At 44.1% G+C, this 20,435-nt stretch overlaps 1 protein-coding gene across 1 annotated transcript in view; it reads left to right on the plus strand.

The window, feature by feature from the left end:
• Nucleotides 1–20,435, plus strand: part of gfral (GDNF family receptor alpha like) — a 118,314-nt gene that overhangs the window by 43,252 nt on the left and 54,627 nt on the right. Inside the window, exon 2 of the mRNA XM_078542840.1 lies at nt 15,629–15,766. Coding sequence (XP_078398966.1) covers nt 15,629–15,766 — 138 coding nt within the window. The remainder of the gene's footprint in view (nt 1–15,628; nt 15,767–20,435) is intronic.

Genomic DNA, 20,435 nt, shown 5'->3' on the forward strand with positions numbered 1-20,435 from the left:
GTCCATGCACACCACATCAACAGTATTACCCTCATCACACCTCTCTGTTACCTCTTCAAAAAACTCCAGCAAGTTAGCCCACTTTAGAAATCCATGCTGGCTTTTCCAAATCAACCCACATTTTTCCATGTGATTATTAATTCTATTCTGAATAATTGTTTCTCGATGCTTCCCCACCACTGAAGTTAAACTGACTGGTGTGTAATTGCTGGGCTTACCCTTACAAACTTTTTTGAACATGGCCGTAATGTTTGCGATTCTCCAATCCTCTGGCACCTCCCCTGAGTTTAAGGGAGACTAAAAGATTATGGCCAGTGCTCCTTGCAATTTCCACTCTCACTGCTTTCAATATTATTGAATGCATCTCATCCAGTCCCGGGGGCTTGTCAACTTTAATTACTGACAGTTTATCCAATACCACCTTCATATCAATTTTGAACCCTTTGACTCTTCAGAACATAACCACATTAAGCATACTTTTCATAAGCTCAGTTTTTCTTCTTTATATTAATTTCTATCTCCTTTTTAATCCAGGGAGCTCTGGATTTGTTTGCCCTACCTTCCCCTTTTGAGGAAATATACCTTGACTCTGCCCAAGCCATTTCTTCCTTGAAGGTAGCCCATTGCTGAGCTATGGGTTTTCCTGCTAACCTTTAGCTCCAGTCTATCCAGCCCAGATGTCCTTGTCCCATTGAAGTTGGCTCTCCCGCAGTTAATTATTCTTACTCTGGGTTGCACATTGTCCTTTTCTACCGTCATCCTAAACTTTATGATACAATGATCACTGTCTCATAAATGACTCCCAATGGCAGTTGATCTACTTGGCCCACCTGATTTCCAAGAACCAGGTTTAGCAGTGCTTCCTCACTTGTTGGACTGGACACATACTGCTGTAGGAAATTCTCCTGAACATGCTCCAGGAACTCTTGCCCCTCTCTGCCCTTTACACTACCACTATCACAGTCTATATTCAGGCAATTAAAGTCGCCCATTATAACTACTCTATAATGTTTGCACCTCCCTGTAATTTTCCTGCAGATTTGTTCCTCTACGTCCTTCCCACTAGTTGGCGGTCTATAGACTACACCGAGCAATGTATTTGCACCCTTTTTGTTCCTTAGCTCTAGCCAAATTGATTCTGTCCTTGAACCCTCTGAGACATCCTCTTTCTCCAGCACTCTAATGCTCTCTTTAACCAATACCGCTGTTCCTCCTGCCCTGCCCTATTTTTCCTGAACATCTTGTACTCAAGAATATTTAACACCCAGTCCTGCCCTTCCTTGAGCCAGGGTCTCTGTTATTGCCACAACATCATAATTCTACATGGGGAGTCTGTAACTCCCCAATCTTATTTACCATATTCCATGCATGCACTTACTAAATCAGTATAACCTGATTTAGACTTCATTACTTTCTCCCTTACTCCAACTCCACCTATTCTCTATACTAGCGCTATCTGCCTCTCCCAGTGTTTTGTGCACCCTGGTATTGCTCTCTAACATTCTCTCCTGGTTCCCACACCCCTACCAAGTTAGTTTAAAGCCGTCCCAACGGCAGTAGCAAAACGCCCCGCAAGGAAATCAATCCCGGCTCTGGACAGGTGCCGTCTCCCCCAGGGCCAGTCCCAGTGTCCCAGGAATCTAAAACCCTCCCTCCTGGACCATCTTTCCATCCATGCAGTTGCAGTGCATCTTGTAGATAGTACACACTGCTGCCACTGTGCATCGGTGCTGGAGGGAGTGAATGTTTAAGATGGTGGATGGGGTGCCAATCAGGTGTGCTGCTTTGTCCTGAATGGTTTCATGAACGTTGAGTGCTTTGATATATATATATATATACATATACACAGAACATCCAGAAACATTTCCCTGCCCACTACTTTACTCGGCACGTCAAACCATATTTTTAGATTTGTTATGAATTCAATTCATTATGTCTTTGTGTGCTGTGTAAGATCGCAGTTTATGGACGTTGTAACATTTAAAGGTACAGCATGTTCCAATGCTGTTACGTTGGTTCCTGCCTAGTGACAAGGGTGGGACCCGCTGGGAGTGTTTTGATTGGTTCCCCAGATCAGTTCAATTGTCAGTGAAGAGTAGTTCAAGGGTCAGTCAATTTTAGCCAGCCAGTTAGTGAGGAGTAGGTGAAAAAGAAGGTGGCTAACTCAGTACAGCTGTTAGCTCTGTTGAGCTGGGGGCTAAGTGAAGCTTCAGGAGCCATTTGGTAGCTCTGTGTAGTCAGGGCTCAGAAGAAGCTCAGGGGAGCCCACGAGCGGCATTTGCTCAGTGCAACTGGAGGGATTGGAGCTCCGAGAAACCCAGTAGCAGCGCTCTGCTCAGAGCAGCTAAAGAGCTGGAATTGTGCCAGTGATTAGATTCTGGAGTGAAGACTGGAAATCCCTAAAAAGGGAGACAGAGCTTTGAAGAGTGAACTCACAGTGAACAACTCTTCTTCAGTCAATCTGAAGTAGTGGAGAGAATTCCAAGACAGGGTCTTCAAAGGTGGAGATTGGAAACACTTGTGAGAAAAACAAAGTTTCAGTGAGATTGGTTGACTGACATCTGGGTGGGTTCTTGAGAAATCAAAGGACCCTGTCTTGGTTGCATTTGTTTTATCATTTACTCTGTAGTGTGGTCTCTCTGACCACAGTTTGTCTGTTAATTCATGTGAACCTCATGTTAATTCTGAATGTTAAAAGGTATAAATATATATTGCAGACTGTTTTACTTTTCAAACTTTATTTAGTAAAGTTTATTGTGTTTGTTCAAATTCCATGGAATCCAGCGGCTTTATTCCAAAAGCAGGTGTCTTGAATCTCAACCTTTAACTACTTTAAACAAAATGTTACTGGTCCCTAATTGGACCTCCTCCCGCGTTCCAGGGTCTGGCCAAGAAACGTAACAGATTCATCAGGCATGACCAACCCTTTATAAATCCATGCAGGTTCTTTCTGATCAATTGAAAATATTCAAGGTGCTCGGTCACCTTATCCTTAATTATAGACTGTAGTAATTTCCTGGCAACTGATGTTAGGCTAACTGGTCTATAATTTCCTGGCTTGAATTGCACATTTTTTCCAATCATATGAAACGGTTTCTGAATCATGGGAAGATTGGAAGATAATAGTTAGGGCACCTGCAATGTTCTCACTTAATTCCTTTAAAATTCTGGGGTGGAAACCATCTGGTTTTGGAGACTTTTCACTCTCTAGTGACATTATTTTCTTCATAACTGTTTCTATGCTTTCTTTAATTTTGGTGAGTCACTGCTCCGGTATTAGTTTGCTTGGTATGTCTGGCATGCTGACTTCTTTCTCTACCCTGAATACTGATGCTAAGTAATTGTTCAGCATGTTTACCATTTCCTCATTTTCATTGGCAGTGTCACTTTTATCAGTTTTCAAGGGGCTCTCACCGCTCCTGACCACCCTCTTTTTATTAATATAGTCAGAAATTCTTTTGTCCGATGATTTAGATTTCCCTTGCAAGATCCTTTTCATACTCCCTTTTTGTAGCTTTTTATTATCTGTTGCTGTTTGTAGTACCTTTTCTGTTTGTTAGGAGATGTGCATTATTTGGATTTTTGTGTGCTTTTTCTTTTAGTTTTATGTCCTCTTTTACCTCTTCAGTTGTCCCTGGCTGTCCATTTTGGCAAGTACACCTGCTCTTTGAGGTGGAAACTAGTTCTTTAAATGCTTTTTGAGCACGTCCTACCAATCATCTGTTGTTTTATCCAATAACAGGGTTTCCCACTATATTGTGGACTGACTCTGTCTCGTCACATTGAAGTCAGCCTTAATTAAATCTAGAATCTTATTCACTGTTTTCATTTCACCTTCTTGAACATCCTGTTAGACTCAACCATATTATGATTACTATTAGTTAAATGTTCATGCATTGTTAGGCTGTTAACTAGTTTTAATATGGTATACTCCTTTTTGGCTCTATTGCTAAAGAAAACTATTCCAGACAGACTCAACAAATTTGCTATCTTTCTGACAGGTGCTAGTCTGCTTATCCCAATCTAAATGAAAGTTAATATCTCCCATTAAAACTACTCTCCTTTTGCTACATGCTTGTCTAATTTTTGCATTTATTGAATCAGAATGGGCAAAAACTTGTGAAGGCAACAGGGGTCTCAGCTGCCGCCTGGAGAGACGGCAAGTACCTAGTGCTGCCTCTTTTCAGGGAGGTCTGCCATATCTTGTGCCAGTAAGGCACCAGGAACCCGCAAGCAAAGCACGCCAGAGTTTTTTTTTTCTTGTGCTCCCAGCCTGGCGAGCCCCATACTCGCTGGTGGGTTAATATCAGCAGCAGCAAGGTGAAGCCCTTAAGTTGGCATTAATTGCCCACAAGGGCCTCAATTGGCAGCAGGGTGGGAAGGCCAAACATGGACCTTCCTACCCTGGGCTTATTCAGGTTGGAGGTGGGAAGGCAGCAGGCTACCCACCTGCCACCCAACCCCCTGATTAAATGCCCTTCCTGCCACCAAACTCCCACAGGGGGAGGGCAGAAGATTCTGCCACATAACTTTGCAGCTGCTACTAGAATGCCCATACAGAACACCAACTTAAGTCATTTTCTATTTCCTAATCCTACTCCTAAAAGTCTCTGCTGCCTGCTTACCAGCCCATCCTCCACTCCATATATCCTTTCTTATCTTTGAAGTGATTTTATCCTTAATCACTAAGGTTACTCTCTCCCCCTATCATTTTCCCATCTTTCCTTTAGAACTGGTATATTTAGTTGCCAATGTCTTGTAGCTATATCTTAGTAATATCATACATACCCGTCAAGTTGAATTTGTGCCGGCATCAAATCCCTCCATGGCCTTGTCCCTCTCTATCTCTGTAACCTCCTCCTGCTATACTGCAGTGTAATGAAAATTGCACTGTGCATTTTGTTCACTTAAGGCTACCATGCCCATATACCAGCAGAGGGAGCCTAGAAAGAGAATGAAGGAATCCATGTTTTAACAGCATGTGCAGTTCTGATTCTGAATGCTTCTTACTGAATCTTACTGTTCCTTCCCAAGGACTTTAGACACACAACCCTCTGAGATCTCTGGACACCTCTAATTTAGACCTCTTGCGTAGTCCTGATGTACATTGTTCTACCATTCGAGTTTGGAGTACGAGTTCATGGAAAGCATTCAGTACCATTTCCCAGAACAATACATCATGGGACAAACTAGGGAAGAGGTTATTTAGATCTTACTTTGTGTAATGAGACAGGATTAATTAATAACCTCATAGTGAGGGACCCTCTGTGAAAGAGTGAGCATATTATGATACAATTTCATCTTATTTAAATTTTAGTTTTGGATTTATGTACATCACTTTCAAAGTTAAAGTCAATTACGTAGGCATGAGGGGAGGAAATGGCTAAGGTAGATTGGGAAATTAAATTAAAAGGTATGATGCTAAATGAGCAATGGCAAGCATTTAAGGAAATATTTAATAATTCTCAACAAATTTACATTCCACTGAGAAATAAAAACTCTGTGGGTGCCGGTTTAGTAGCTAAATGGTGTCTATGTTGCTTCCATCCGCTTCCGGCAATGCCATCTTGAGTCATGAACTTGGGTGTACATGCATGTACCGGAAGTATTCAGCATAGGCTGACCTGTAACATCAATCAATAGCTAACACTGGTTTGACACCAGACCTGTCTCTTGGATCTCACTGCTCTCGCCTTCTCTTAAACATGCACAGCTGAACATGCGTTCAGTAGCGTGTTCCCACGAGTGCAACTTACAGACATTATCTAACTTTCAGGTTATTACTTTCTACTGGCTCTGCTTGAATGTTTGGAAGCACTGGGTTTTTGGAGGAAACTTACAGTTAATGAAGACTGCATGAAGCTGTGCTACACATGAGTAAGATGTTCATCATATATTACTGCATCAGAGAGGTGACAGAGGCTTTGTATGCCTAGAGAGGGGATTTAATTGTGTTGTCTCTTAACAGGAGGAAGCAGGTGGAGTGCACACATAGCTTTACCAGGATAGTGGGCCTCCCCATGGTGTGCAGGGTACCATTGACTTCACATACATGGCTTTGTGGATAGAGATGTACCACAGCTGCAAAGGTTACCACTTGTTCAATGTGCAATTGGCTGTACAATCATGCTCAGCACATCATACTGTTGATGCCCACTCTCCTGGTGGCAGTCAGCATGCATTCGTCCTGTGTTATGATCCCAGTTGATGTTACTACTGGACAGGCCAGGTCCCAGGGTAGAACCCGGTTTGATAGATCCTAACTTTTATTTTTTGTTTAGCTATGTGGAGAGTGGCTACTGAACAGAGTCACAGGATTCAGCTGATGAACTTAAAACAAAATAATAAAACATTTATTGAACAAGTAAAGATGAACTATATTGCAATACTCCTTCACCCACAACTATACTCTTATAGATATATACAGATTTTTAAGGATAACACACGTTACAAAAGCTATCTTATACTCTAATGTTCATGGTGAGTACACAGTCCATGTAAACCAATAGGCAACCTGTGGTCAGGCACCACTCTCTGAAACCAAGTGAGAGGTGCCACCCCAAACAGATGCTACGGATCCCTCATCTACTCCCCAGAGGTGCTTGTCCCACCGTGAGTCAACCGGTCTCACTGAACCCTGTCTTTCACATGAGAGTTTCCTATCTCCACTCTCCAAACATTTATTTTGGAATCTTCTCCCAAACTGACACTTTCTCTCAGATGCGTTCCAGAAGGGTCCACCTCCAGGGTTTCAAACTCTCCTTCCAATGTTCCTCTCCCTTGAATCACCACGTGCATTCAAGCTTTCTTCCACACACTCTCTCTCACTGACTCAGCCGTGCCAACAGAACAGCACTGCTTCACTCACCCATAGTAAAGAGTTACAGACCTTCAGCTGTCTCCTTGGACATTCTGGCTTCTCGCATGCCTATATCGCTTTAAATCTGCATCCTGCAGCTTTTGTCTCTTGAAGCTTGGAGCCCCCCTCTTTGCTCCTTACTTTCACTTCCACAGAACAGAACCTTTTCCAGATTCCTGTCCTTGTCCTTTGACTAGACTGTCCTCTTGGATCTTCCCTGTTCCACTCCACTGAATTTGAGGACTTTCTTCTCTAGTTTTTGGAACCTGCTTCAACAGCTTCCTCTGCTGTCCAGGCTTCTCCTTTAGTTTGGGACTTGCTATCTGTCCCTCTGCTGTCGAGCCTCTCTGGAATCCTGGTTTCAACTGAATTTTGGTTTGGGGCTGGCTATCTGTCCCTTCTAGGCTGCCTCTGCCTGGCGACTGCTTCCAACTGAACTCGAACTGCTTTTTTAGTTTTGTGTGTGTGTGTGTGTGTGTGTGTATGTGTGTGCATGTGTGTGTGTGTCGCCTTCCTCTCTGGGCCCCTGTTGCTATGCAACAGCACAGTTTTTTTCTACTCTTGTTTGTTTTACCTTCTCTTCAAGAGTCCTAAAATCTTCATTAAAATGCAGGCATCTTTTAAAGTGAAACTAAAACACAACTTCTCCTTTGCTTAACACACAAACAGAAATGCAAATTAAACTTAACATAAAGATATACCTTATTCTTAACACACCCAAATACAGACTTACTTAAGTTATCTGTATTTCCTAATGCCTGCACCAGTCCATTGTTCCAGCAATCTTTCGTCCACCATGTCAAACCAGAGGATGGTTGCTGCGCGACAAGGGCTCTCCGCTTTACTCTAATGAGTCCTCTCCACAACCCAACCAATCATATAATGAAAGCCATGCTGCCATGAGGAGCAATACTGAACTGATGGTTGTGTTGTTGAAGTAAGGGTTCTACTGCCTCAGCCAATCTGGAGGAGCCCTTTAGCTCTCTCCAGAGCAAGTGTCTTGATTTCTAATGGCTTGCTGCATTCTCCACAAACTGACATTCATGAACCCACAGTCGTGGCCACCATGGATTCAGTAATGACCTCAGGAGGAGGAAGGGAGTAGGAAAAGGAGGATTAAGGGAGGAGACAATTCCTGGACAGGTCATTTGTGAGAGCTTAGTTTGACTCCCTATGAATACAATCCCAGATGCGCATTGTCCAAAGTCCCACACATTATCATCCCTCAGTTACAGACCATCAGAGCACTCACCTGAAATAAAAGTCACCACAAAACAACCATTTCATACCAACTGCAAAACATCAAATATTCTATACAAAACTCAACTAATTATCCTTGTGCATTCCCTTAGTGCCAGCCTTGCAGCTGCATTTGCCTGTTTTGTGCTCCTAGGTAGTGCTACTCGCAATGGTTGCTGCATGGATGGTGGAAGACTGCTGACTTTCACTGAGTGAGACTGCAGATAGCCTTACAGGATCCTTTGAGCAGCTCTGGGCTTTGAGAGTTGGGCTTTGGACTGTGGTATCTCAGGATGGGTAGCAGCAGTCTGGACTGGCTGGCTGACAAATAACAAGGGCACTGGTGGAGTGGCAGTGGCGGAAGCATGAATGCGTCATGCAGGTTTGTGCTCCATGGAGGCTTTGGCACTCTTCTGGAGTGGCACCTGAGAAATCCTAGTAATATGTCGCACTGCAAATTGCTGGATGGCTGAGAGATCGTGAAAGATTTTTTGAGCACTGGTAACTGCTGCCATAATGGCAGCAGTCTGAGCTTGCATGGCACCAAGCCAAAGATGTCATGGCCTCATTCTGAGCTTCCACTGCAGCACTCAGACGCTGGGTGCTTCTGCTTTTTCTGCAGTGGAAGCTGGGACATCGACCATCAGGCACAGACACCATTGTTAGCACTGCAAGTGCTCTCATGGAGTTGGCCACCTCTTCCATTCTGCAAAAGATGAGCTCCAAGCGCTGTGTGAAGCCTTGCACCAAGTTACAGCCAGGCTCCTTAATGAGGCTTGACAGTGACAGCACACTTTTAGGCAGATAAAAGCAAAATATGGATGCTGGAAATCTAGAACAAAAACAAAAATACCTGGAAAAACTCAGTAGTTCTGACAGCATCTGCGGAGAGGGATACAGTTGACGTTTTGAGTCCAAATGACCCTTCATCAGAACTAAGACATATTGAAATGAGATGAAATATGAACTGGTAGAAGGGGGTGGGGCAGGAGAGCTCGATAGGGGGCCAGTGATAGGTGGAGGCCAAGAAGAGACTGCCAAAGATGTCATAGACAAAAGGACAAAGGGGTGTTGATGGTGGTGATATTATCTAAAGGATGTGCTAATGGGGGCATTAAGGGAAGCAAGCTAGTGGCAGATGGCCCTAGTGTGGGTGGGGTGGGGGGGAAGGGATTGAAATGGGCTAAAAGGTAGAGATGAAACAATAGATCGAATTAAATTTAAAAATAGGAGGGAAAAGAAAAAAATATATATATGGTTGCAAAAGAATTATAAATTATTGGGAAAAGGGGGATCGGAAAGGGGGTGGGGATGGAGGAAAGAGTTCATGATCTGAAATTGTTGAACTCAATATTAAGTCCGGAAGACTGCAAAGTGCCTAGTCGGAAGATGAGGTGCTGTTCCTCCAGTTTGCATTGAGCTTCACTGGAACAATGCAGCAGGCCAAGGACAGACATGTGGGCATGAGAGCAGAGTGGTGTGTTGAAATGGAAAGCGACAGGGAGGTCTGGGTCATGCTTGCTGACAGACCGAAGGTGTTCCGCAAAGCGGTCACCTAGTCTGCGTTTGGGCTCTCCAATGTAGAGGAGACCGCATTGGGAGCAGCGAATGCAGTAGACTAAATTGAGGGAAGTGCAAGTGAAGCACTGCTTCACTTGAAAGGAATGTTTGGGCCCTTGGACGGTGAGGAGGGGAGTAGTAAAGGGGCAGGTGTTGCACCTTCTGTGGTTACATGGAAAGGTGCCGTGGGAGGGAGTTGAGGTGTAGGGGGTGATGGAGGAGTGGATCAGGGTGTCCCGGAGGGAATGATCCCTGCGGAAAGCAGCCAGGGGGGGGTGAAGGGAAGATGTGTTTGGTGGTGGCATCATGGTGGAGTTGGCGGAAATGGCGCAGGATGATCCTTTGAACGCGGAGGCTGGTGGGGTGATAAGTGAGGACCTGCCAATGTATCAAGTGTTTCTGTGTGCATACCAATCAGCCTTTTTCTGCAGACTATCACATCATAGTCATCACCTGAATCCTCTGTAGTAGAACCTGTATACAACCTGGCTCTTCAGGGAGCTGGCACCTGTGCTATTTATCACTCCGTCCTGTCCACAGTCCACTCATGCCCTTTGACTCAGTACATGCAGATCCAGCCTCTTTGCTACCATCCAGAATACACACAGTGCCAGAGTATGAGGTGGCTGTGAGTGTCAGGCCAAGTGTTTCTTCCCCTTCAGTCGCTTCTTGAACCTCCTGTCCCACTGTCTGGTTAGGCGCGAGTGGGTATCTGAAAGCATAAATGCACAAGGACAGGGTTGGGGTGAGGAAAGGAATGGGGGAAAGCAAGAATTACATATTTATAATATCTACAAATTGTAAATCACAACAGATTGTGGAATGAGTGTGAACTGGGATTTGCGAAGGTGCATTAGGCAGGAACATACCATCATCCTCGATGCTGGCCATGGCCTCAGTGATGCCACTGCACTGATGGCAAGCAACGTCTTCTCCAGGGGGCGGGGTGATCAGCACATGCAGCTGTGCGTGTCCACCGTCAAATAGTTGTTGCTGCTGTCCATTATGGGCCTCTTGTGCTGCAAAATAGAGAGGGAGTTGTGTCAGTGAGTGTGGTGCAATGTGTTTGGGCGATAAGCCTCCCACAGTTCAATAGCTGGCAGAGTGTGCAAGCTGTGAGATGTGAATGCACAGCTTACACTAGTGGTAAGTGTATGAAGGTGAGGTGTGACATATGATTCTTGGTGGATAAAGATTGTTGGTGCATTGAGCAGTGTGCAAGAGAATGGTGCAGCTGGTGGTAAATGGCATAGTATAGAACCATAAAATCATAGAATGGTTACAACACAGAAAGAAACCATGTCACCATGTGAAGATACATTCACTGATCTTGACACTCATCATTAAGCTTCCCTTAGCATGATATCCGAGTCCTAGGGGTTGCTGGCATTGACCACATGATTTACCTGTTCCCACTACCTTCACGTACCTGTCTGGAGGGTCTCCTGCCCTCTGAGGGGAGAGGACCTCTCTCCCCACCACGCACCTCCTGTACCAAGGCCTCCAGCATGAGACATGCTAACGGGCATATTGTACCATTTTTGTAGTTTCTTTGTGGCCTTGAACTCTGCAAAGGGATATAGGCAGGTTAGGTGAGTGGGCAAGAACATGACAGATGCAATAGAATGTGGGGAAGTGTGAAATTATCCACTTTGGCAGGAAGAATAGAAAAGCAGAAGATTTTTTAAATGATGACTGATTCGGAAATGTTTGTTTTCGGAGGGAGCTTAGTGTTCTTATACATAACTCTCAGGAAGGTAACATGGAGGCACAGCAACAATTAGGAAAGCAAATGGTATATTATAATTTATTACAAAGCAATTGCAATACAAGAATAATGAAGTTTTACTACAATTATACAGTGTATTGGGGAGACCATGTGCGCAGTTTTGGTCTCCTTGTGCTGAGCTTCCCTGGCCTTGTGGAGGAGGGCTTGGATATGTGGGCGGGGCTGGTGAAGCTGGGAAAATAGCGGGGAACCAGATCAGGATGGCTCCCTGATACAATCCGAGGGCCGGGGAGTTTTCCCAGGGGTGGGCTAGGAAACCGATAGCCTGCCCGCTCCATGTAGGCGGACAGCCAATTAACACAGTTGAGGCCCCAGTTAGAGGCAATTTTGGAGTGTCTCCATTATCTTGCTGGCAAAACAGCCCCCTCCCCCCGCCTCCCTGCGGCAGGCTGGAGTGGCCAATGGAGCTAGAGGCTCCAGGATCCAAAGAGGGGGCTCCTCTTCTAAAAGGCCACAGTTGCAACTGAGACCAAACCAGCTGAGGTGTTTCTCTTCCACCTCGTCGACTTACCAGTCTAGATAGCAGTTATTTATTCACCACTGTGCATGCTAGCAAGGGTGTCTCCACTTTGAGCTGCCCCACCCCCAAACCCCCAAGACCTGTATCAGCAATTCCCAGCTTTTCCAGTGGGGCTGGCGAGGCTACAGACCTGATGACCCTCTGAGCCAGCAGCATTGAGGCAGCCAATGACCAGTTTGGAGGCTACCTCCGGGAAAGCTGCTCCATCGGTCTCAGTCCCTGCAGTGCAGCTTGGGACACTCATTTCGACCTGGCAGTGGGGTCCCACAGCTCACGGGAAAACCCAGCCCCTTACCTAAGGAAGAATACACCTGCCTTTGAGGCAGTGCAACAAAGTTTCACTAGATTGGTTCCTGGGATGAAGGGATTGTCCTCTGATGAGCGATTGAGTAGAGTATGCCTATATTCCCTGGGGTTTAAAATAATGAGATATGATCTAATTGAAGCATAAAATCTTAAGGGCTTTGACAGTGAAGATGTTGAGAGTTGCATCCCCTGGTTGGAATGTCTAGAATAAGGGATCACATTTTGAGAATAAGGAGTTGGGTATTTAGGAATGGAATGTAGAGAAATGTCTTCACCTAAGTTGTTGTGAACCTTTAGAATTCTCAGAGAGCTGTGGATGCTCAGTTATTGAGCATATTCAAGACAGTATGCAACAGATTTTGGCGTACTAAGAGAAGGAAGGGGCATGGAGATATTGCAGGAAGATGGAGTTATGATATAAGATCAGCCATGATCTTAACGAATGGCAGAGCAAGCTTGAAGGGCCTGCCTATTCCAGCTCCTATTTCTTATGTTCTTATGTTCTTCTTTAACCAGGACCAGCCCTTGCTGCAGCCAGAATGCACCTTGCCTTTAAGAGGTGCAGTTTAGCTTTAAGTAGTACAGGCTACTTTTAATTGGTGCTAGCCTCACATGAATGTGTGTCCCCTGCTCTAAGATATGCAGCCACTCAGCATTGCATTCACCACTGGCCTGCACGCCACAATAACTACAATTACCAGATAGCGCAAAGTTTGTGTGCTGCCTGCATCAATTTGAATGGCTGCAGGTTAATCAGATTTAACCATTGCAGCCATCCCCAGGGCATAACTACAGAGCTAAAGACCAGAACGTATTAAACATGCAGTTTGATTGGAAGGTTTCATTTGAATTTGATCCAAAACAGGGTTAAATGACAGAGGCAGTAATCGGCCGCCAAAATATGTTAACCCAAATTTGAGTAACTTTGGCCAGTGTGAAGGGAAACATTTACTCATGGACTACTGAAAACATCATTATTGGTAATGCAATACTTTCTAGATATGCCATATTTTTCCATCTGAGCCCCATTTCATAAGTTGTACAATGCCATGGTGGGGGAGTCTTCATTCAGGGCCAAGCCACAAGCTAATGATGAGCTCCATAACACATCACAATGGGATAGCCAGCCTTCGTATTTCCTGGAATAGGATGAGGTAACTGGAGCTTCCTAGTTTCCACTCTTCCGCTCTCACCTGTGTTTCTGAGTGATTAACAAACGCCTTCAGTATATTTGAGGCTGGAAATTCTCCAACATTACTATTGATTCCACCACCTTAAACACATCCCCAGGTTTACTGTTTCCAGTCAGCAGTGGGATAGAACCACTAACAATATTAGTTCATTTGCAATTGCTCTGTCTGCAAACTTCTTGGAGATACTAGATTGCTCTGCACTGCTTCACTTTACACCGATCTTGGTCTGCTAATTCCAAACTTCCAAATGGTTGCTTGTTTTAAAATTTGAGTATCAATTACTTCCTCTGTCATTTAACCCCGTTTTGGATCAAAATCAATTGAAACCTTCCAATCAAACTGCATGTTATAGGTTTAATATGTTCTGGTCTTTAGTTATTTAGTTTAATCACTTCACTAACCTAATGCTGAATTTTTTTTCCATCTTCCCTATAGCTCCTTCACTGATAGTAACACAATTTTCTGTTTCCCAATCAAATCTATTTGGTTAATTAAAAAGTAGTTTAACATGGTATTCCTCAATCGTTTGGAATGACCTGTGATTATTCCCTTTTATTGCTCACCCATAACGTCATCATCTGCTCATCACAATTCTGAGGAAATTCGAGCAGGCTCACCTGGAACTGGCCCTCAGAACCTCATTATCATTGAGCCATAGAGTTGCATACACCTATCTGTGTGTCGGGGTGCAGGGTGGAAGAGATGTTGGGGAGGAGGATTTGGAGGGGTTTGTTGGAGAGGTGGGCTGTTGGGGAGGGGGAGAATTAGGGAGCGATTGTTGGGGAGGAGGTTTGTTGAGAAGGTGGGTGTCGGGGGGGAGGGGGGAGGACATGTTGACAGGAGGGGGGTAGTTGAGGAGAAGGGTGTTAGGGAGGAGGCTGTTAAAGAGGGGGTGTGAGGTGCTGGGGCTGAATGGGGAGGGTGGGTTTTGTGGAGGGCATGGATCTGGGGTGTGTGCCATAGAATTCTATTTATTTTAAAAGTATTTTGGCCCCCAGTGCAGGTCTCCTCCTCATGATTGGCTTCTTCCAGCTCTGAGTGATCATAAATCACAAGATTTTTTTCAGATTATGCAGACACAGTTTACAATGTTCTCTTCACAAGTCATTTTGGCTCCACAATTAATTATTAATGCAACATATTTAAATATTTCATAAATCCACAGTTAAGGGTGTAGAAAGTACAAAAGCAAAATACCATGACAATATCTAAGCGAGAAGAAGGGAGATTTTCTTTGATTGCTCTTAATTGCGATATGGCAAATGGAAAGTTAAAGGATACATTTACATTTCAATAACCAGAGAAAACCTTTCTGGCTGGAAGTTTATTTGATATAGTAACTTGGTACTTAAGGAAACTCACACATATGTATATATGTGAGAGATAAAATCATGTCCAAATGATAAACTGCTTGGCTGAACTGCTCCTTTCTTGTTCTTTCCATCATTGCCCATGTCACCGTTATTTAATTGGGAGTCGATGCTCGGTATCTAACCATTCTCTGTTGAAAAATCTCTGGTAAATTGTAGTAGACCTGTTCTCTTCTTTCGTCTCAGGTGCCATATAGACTCACCTAACAGCTGAATTTTTGAGACTAATTTTTTAGGCCAAAAGTCATGGGGTCAACATTTACACCAGATTGACTTTAACAAGACTTTATACTGTAACTGCTTATGTGGTGAGAGTGGGACAGGGAGCGGGTGGGGTGGAGCTTGGGTTTCCATTTGATCCCCATGCCTTCTGTTACCACTGTTCTCTGACCTAAAGTCTTCTGTCGGAAGGAGAGAGGGCTTAGCAGAAGCTGCCGTTCTCCGATTTGAGTCTGAACACCTACTTTTAACTCGCCTAAGGTTTACGAAATCTGCAACTGAAACTATTTGTCATGGCTCATTTTCCACTTTAACTGTTGTCCACCACTTTGGTGCAGTGGTGATGTGACCTCTCGGCTCCCTCCTGACAGCAGAATCTTGCAGGAAACCCAGCTTTGCACGAAGGGGAAAATCCAGCCTAATATCCCACAATGGAACTTTGCAGCCCCAATCAATACAAGTAACCTTACCAGTAGACCAAATACTATTTGCAAAGATAATTGCTGTACATGATTGGAAACAAATTGGAGCTGAATGTTGGTAATAATGCTTTCTCAATATTCTTTTTTGCAGCAATTTTAATGTCTCAAATCACCATTAGTACTGGTAGCAGGACCACTGATTGTCTTCAGGTAAAGGCATTGTGCATCTCTGACACAAACGGCTGTAAAAATGTATGGGACTTAACTGAAGAAGCCTGCAACATAACAGGTAACTATTAAATGAAAGCTGTATTGTCAACATGTTTGTCCTGAATGCTCATGCTGTAATTTGATAAAGCGGCTCACATTTTTAAAAGGAGTATTTTTAATATCGGGGCTATATTACAAAGTCTGCAATTTTACATATTGCAATTCCCTGACTTACAAAAATCTGCAATTTCTCTCTTGTTTTTATGATGATATGAATTAATATATACTCTGTTAATATATATTTTCAAATGGTCAAATTTGTTATCAGCGCTGGACTTTGGAAGTTGTTGAACTGAAATTCAGTGTCCAAGATTAAGTAATTGTCACACGAATCACAGAAGTTAGAATTTTTCTAGCCTTAAAATGTGAAAAACAATTACATTGAAAGCCTATTATATAGGATTGCAGATATAATGATTTTGTTTTACAAATCATTTAGCAGTATTTTTAACAGACAATAATTATTCATAAAGTTTATTTCATCAGTAAAATTTGTATTTTAGTAATTCACTAAGCCCCATTCCTTGCCTTGTCCCAATACGCTTTAATTCTTTTTCTGTTTAAATGAATTTTGCTTCCCTTTTAAAAGTGTTTGTAGAATCTGCTTCATTTATAATTTTTGACAGATTAATTCTATATTGCGGCAATTGTCTTCTTAGAAATAATCACCAACTCTCTCCCTTTGTTCTTTTAGTGATGCTCTTAAATTTATGTCCTTGAGTCACTGACTCACTGACCTGTAGAAATAACTGCTGACCTTTCTTTACAAAGGCTTAAATTAGCACTCAGTGCTGTAGCCCAGAGTTGAAATGTTTATAGTTACCTCAGTAGGCTGATGGTCTCCTGAGACTGGAAGTATATAATGGCATGCTTCAGAGTTAATCCTAAATCTAAGATGGGATAGAAAAAAAGATGTACACTGCTCATTTAGAATCCAGTCTAGAATGGGTGAGCTCATTGCGTCAACTCTCACTAAAGACTCTTGAATACTCTGAGTGAAATGACCTCTGCAAGGTTCAGTACTGACTCTAATCTAGCATTAATACAATCTGACAGCTTTCCCCTCATGGTTCAGTGGGTTAACTCATCTCCCGGTGGGAAACTGAGACACTTGCCATGAATCTCCTCAGGGCTTCACTTGCTTCACTTTGTAACTCTGGCGCATATTTGGTGGAAACCTGGTTTGTTGCTCGTTTAGTTGGGTTTCTGTCCAACCTCTGCCAAGGTTCCATATGAACACAAGAATTAGCGGCAGAATTAGGCCATTCAGCCCCTCGAGCCTGCTCTGCCATTCAATAAGTTCATGGCTGATCTGGTTCTAGCCTTAAGAATCCCAAAGATTAATGACCCTTTGAGAGAAGGAATTCTTCCTCATCTCAGTCTTAAATGGCAGACCCCTAATTTTTAAACTGTACCCCCTAGTTCACCCTCTGGGCATTCCCCTAATTAAGTCTCCTCAGGGTCTTATACACTTCAATAAGATCATTTCTCATTATTTTAAACTCTAATGAGTATAAGGCCAACCTGCTCAACCTTTCCAACGTCTGTGCTGAAGAGAAACCCTGTGGAAATTCCCAGTGACGCAATCCAAATAAACCCAGGATTGTTCCTCAATCTGTCTCAGGTTAACTGATTCCTGTCTGGAGGACACCTGGCAACTTACAGGTCCACCAGTGTCAAGTGAAAAACGCATCAACCTCAACAGTTGTTGCTTCTCATGGTTAAATACCCGAACCACTCACAGGCTGAGGTTTTCCCATCCCCGCTCACCAGCCTGTGATTTTTCACTTACTGATTTAAACAGGCAGCAAACAACAGGCTGGTGAGCAGGGAAGTGGAAAACACCAGCTTCACTTTCTAGTCTCTGCCAGAAAGAATTAGCGCTTGAGCCTGGTCAAGTACTGAAGGATGCATGAGTGAGTTCTACAGCAGATGGTGAGGGAAACAAGATGAAACCTGCATGACTTCATCCTCACCAAGCTACCTATCACAGACATGCCTGCACATGATAATAACGGAATGGAAGTGACCCCCATCATACAAAGCCTGCTCTTCACCATGAGGACCCTATATTGTGTATGTGCCACACTACTATACTAAATGGAGCACACCTAACAGCCAAACCTAGACATTCTTGAGGTGCCGTGGACCATTAACTAACAGAATTGTGTACTACACAATATGTAACATTGTGGCCTAACACAGCCCTTACACTTTGATTACCACCCAGCCAAGAAGCCAAGCCTGGTTCAATGCAATGTATCAGGCATGCTTAGAATGAGATACAAGTACAGAGGGTTACCTGCATGCTAAACACGAAAAGCAGCAGGTTCTAGACAAAGCTAAGTGGTAAGCAATGGATCAGAGTAAAGTTCTTTAACCCTATCACATGCAGAGAAGAACAGTAGTGAACAAGCAGGCAACTAACAGAAGGACACTCTATGAAAATTCCATCCTCAACCAGAAAAGAGACCAACAGGACTGCAAGGAACAAGACGTAAATATTTGTGTAACAAAAACAGAATTACCTGGAAAAACTCAGCAGGTCTGGCAGCATTGGCGGAGAAGAAAAGAGTTGATGTTTCGAGTCCTCACGACCCTTCAACAGAACTGCCAGACCTGCTGAGTTTTTCCAGGTAATTCTGTTTTTGTTTTGGATTTGCAGCATCCACAGTAGTTTTTTGTTTTTATGTAAGTATTTGTGTCGTCATCCACTCAACACTTTTGGCTGATCCTACTCAGCTTTCTCCCGTAATCTCCACCATCACAGACAGCAGCGTCCAGCCAAACTAATTCATTCCACAAAGTAATAAGAAGTGGCCAAGAGCACTGGATGCAGCAAAGGCAACATGTTGATTCATGATGGCTGTTCATTGGGTGAGATGTTGGTGGGTGCAATGTCAATGGGTGAGATGTCGGTGGACACGATGTTGATGGGCAAGATGTCGGTGGACGCGATGTCGGTGGACGTGATGTCGGTGGACGCGATGTCGGTGGGTGAGATGTCAGTGGGTGCGACGTCGGTGGGCGCGACGTTGGTGGGCACGATGTCAGTGGGCGAGATGTCGGTGGGCGAGATGTCGGTGGGCGAGATGTCGGTGGGCGCGATGTCGGTGGGCGCGATGTCGGTGGGCGTGATGTCGGTGGGCGTGATGTCGGTGGGTGAGATGTCGGTGGGCGAGATGTTGGTGGGGGAGATGTTGATGTGTCATTATTTGAGATTGTAGTGCTTTCTAATGTTTGTAATGTAACACCCCATGTTTACATAATGGATGGTTAATGAATATGTATTTTGTTTCCTTGTGATGTGTTGTGATGAGGAAGTACTGGCTAATAAATGGTAGGACAAATATTCAGACCAAATGGCTGCAATTCAGTATTTTCAGGTTGCCTGTTACTGAGAGGCCTGAGCGGCATCAGTTTTGTTGGTGGGGTGGGGGGGAGCAGGGGGAGGGGTCGGGGTGTGGTTAGGATGACAAGAAAAGGAAGGGAAGATCTGCAATAATTCACTCCTCTGTGCCTTTTATCGACTGATCATAGAGAAATGCAAACTCCCACAGTATACAGAATGCATTTTGATGCGCATACATGCTGAGAGCGTGAACTCTGTGCAGCACATGTGTCTGTGGTTTGTAAGCTTAGCCATTTCATTCACATATGATTCCCAGACTTCTTTTTCAGTCAGCATTGGTAGGCATGATGATGACTCACTTTTTTTTATTCATTCATGGGATGTGGGTATCACTGGCTAGGCCAGCATTTGTTGCCCATCCCTAATTACCCTTATGAAGGTTGATGGTGAGCTGCCTTCTTGAACTGCTGCAGTCCATGTGGTGTAGGAACACCCACAGTGCTGTTAGGGAGGGAGTTCCAGGATTTTGACCCAGCGACAGTGAAGGAACGGCGATATATTTCCAAGTCAAGATGGTGAGTGGCTTGAAGGGGAAATTCCAGTTGTTGGTGTTCCCATGTATCTGCTGCCCTTGTCCTTCTAGGTGGTAGCGGTCGTGGGTTTGGAAGGTGCTGTCGAAGGAGCCTCGGTGAATTCCTGCAGTGCATCTTGTGGATGGTACACATTGCTGCTACTGTGAGTCGGTGATGGAGGGAGTGAATGTTTGTGGATGGGTTGCAGATCAAGTGAGCTGCTTTGCCCTGGATGGTGTCGAGCTACTTGAGTGTTGTGGGAGCTGCACTCATCCAGGCAAGTGAGGAGTATTCCATTACACTCCTGACTTGTGCCTTGCAGATAGTGGACAGGCTTTGGGGAGTCAGGAGGTGAATTATTCGCTGCAGAATTCCCAACCACTGACCTGCTCTTGTAGACACAGTATTTATATGGTTGGTACAATTCAGCTTCTGGTCAATGGTAACCCCCATGGATGTTTATTCTCCCTTGTTGGAGATGTTCATTGCCTGGCACTTGTGTGTCACGAATGTTGCTTGCCATTTATCAGCCCAAGTCTGAATGTCGCATAGGTCTTGCTGCATATGGACACTGGCTGCTTCAGTATCTGAGGAGTAGTAAATCACAGAATCACAGAATCTTAATGGCACAGAAGGAGGCCAATCAGCCCACCATGTCTCCACAGGCTCTCCAAATGGGCATTATGATCTAGTGCCATTGCCCTGCCTTTTCCCCATACCCATACACATTGTTTCTATTCAAATAATCATCCAATGCCCTCTTG

This window comes from Cetorhinus maximus, chromosome 5 (genome assembly GCF_964194155.1).
Source record: "Cetorhinus maximus chromosome 5, sCetMax3.hap1.1, whole genome shotgun sequence".
Taxonomy (NCBI): Eukaryota; Metazoa; Chordata; class Chondrichthyes; order Lamniformes; family Cetorhinidae; genus Cetorhinus; species Cetorhinus maximus.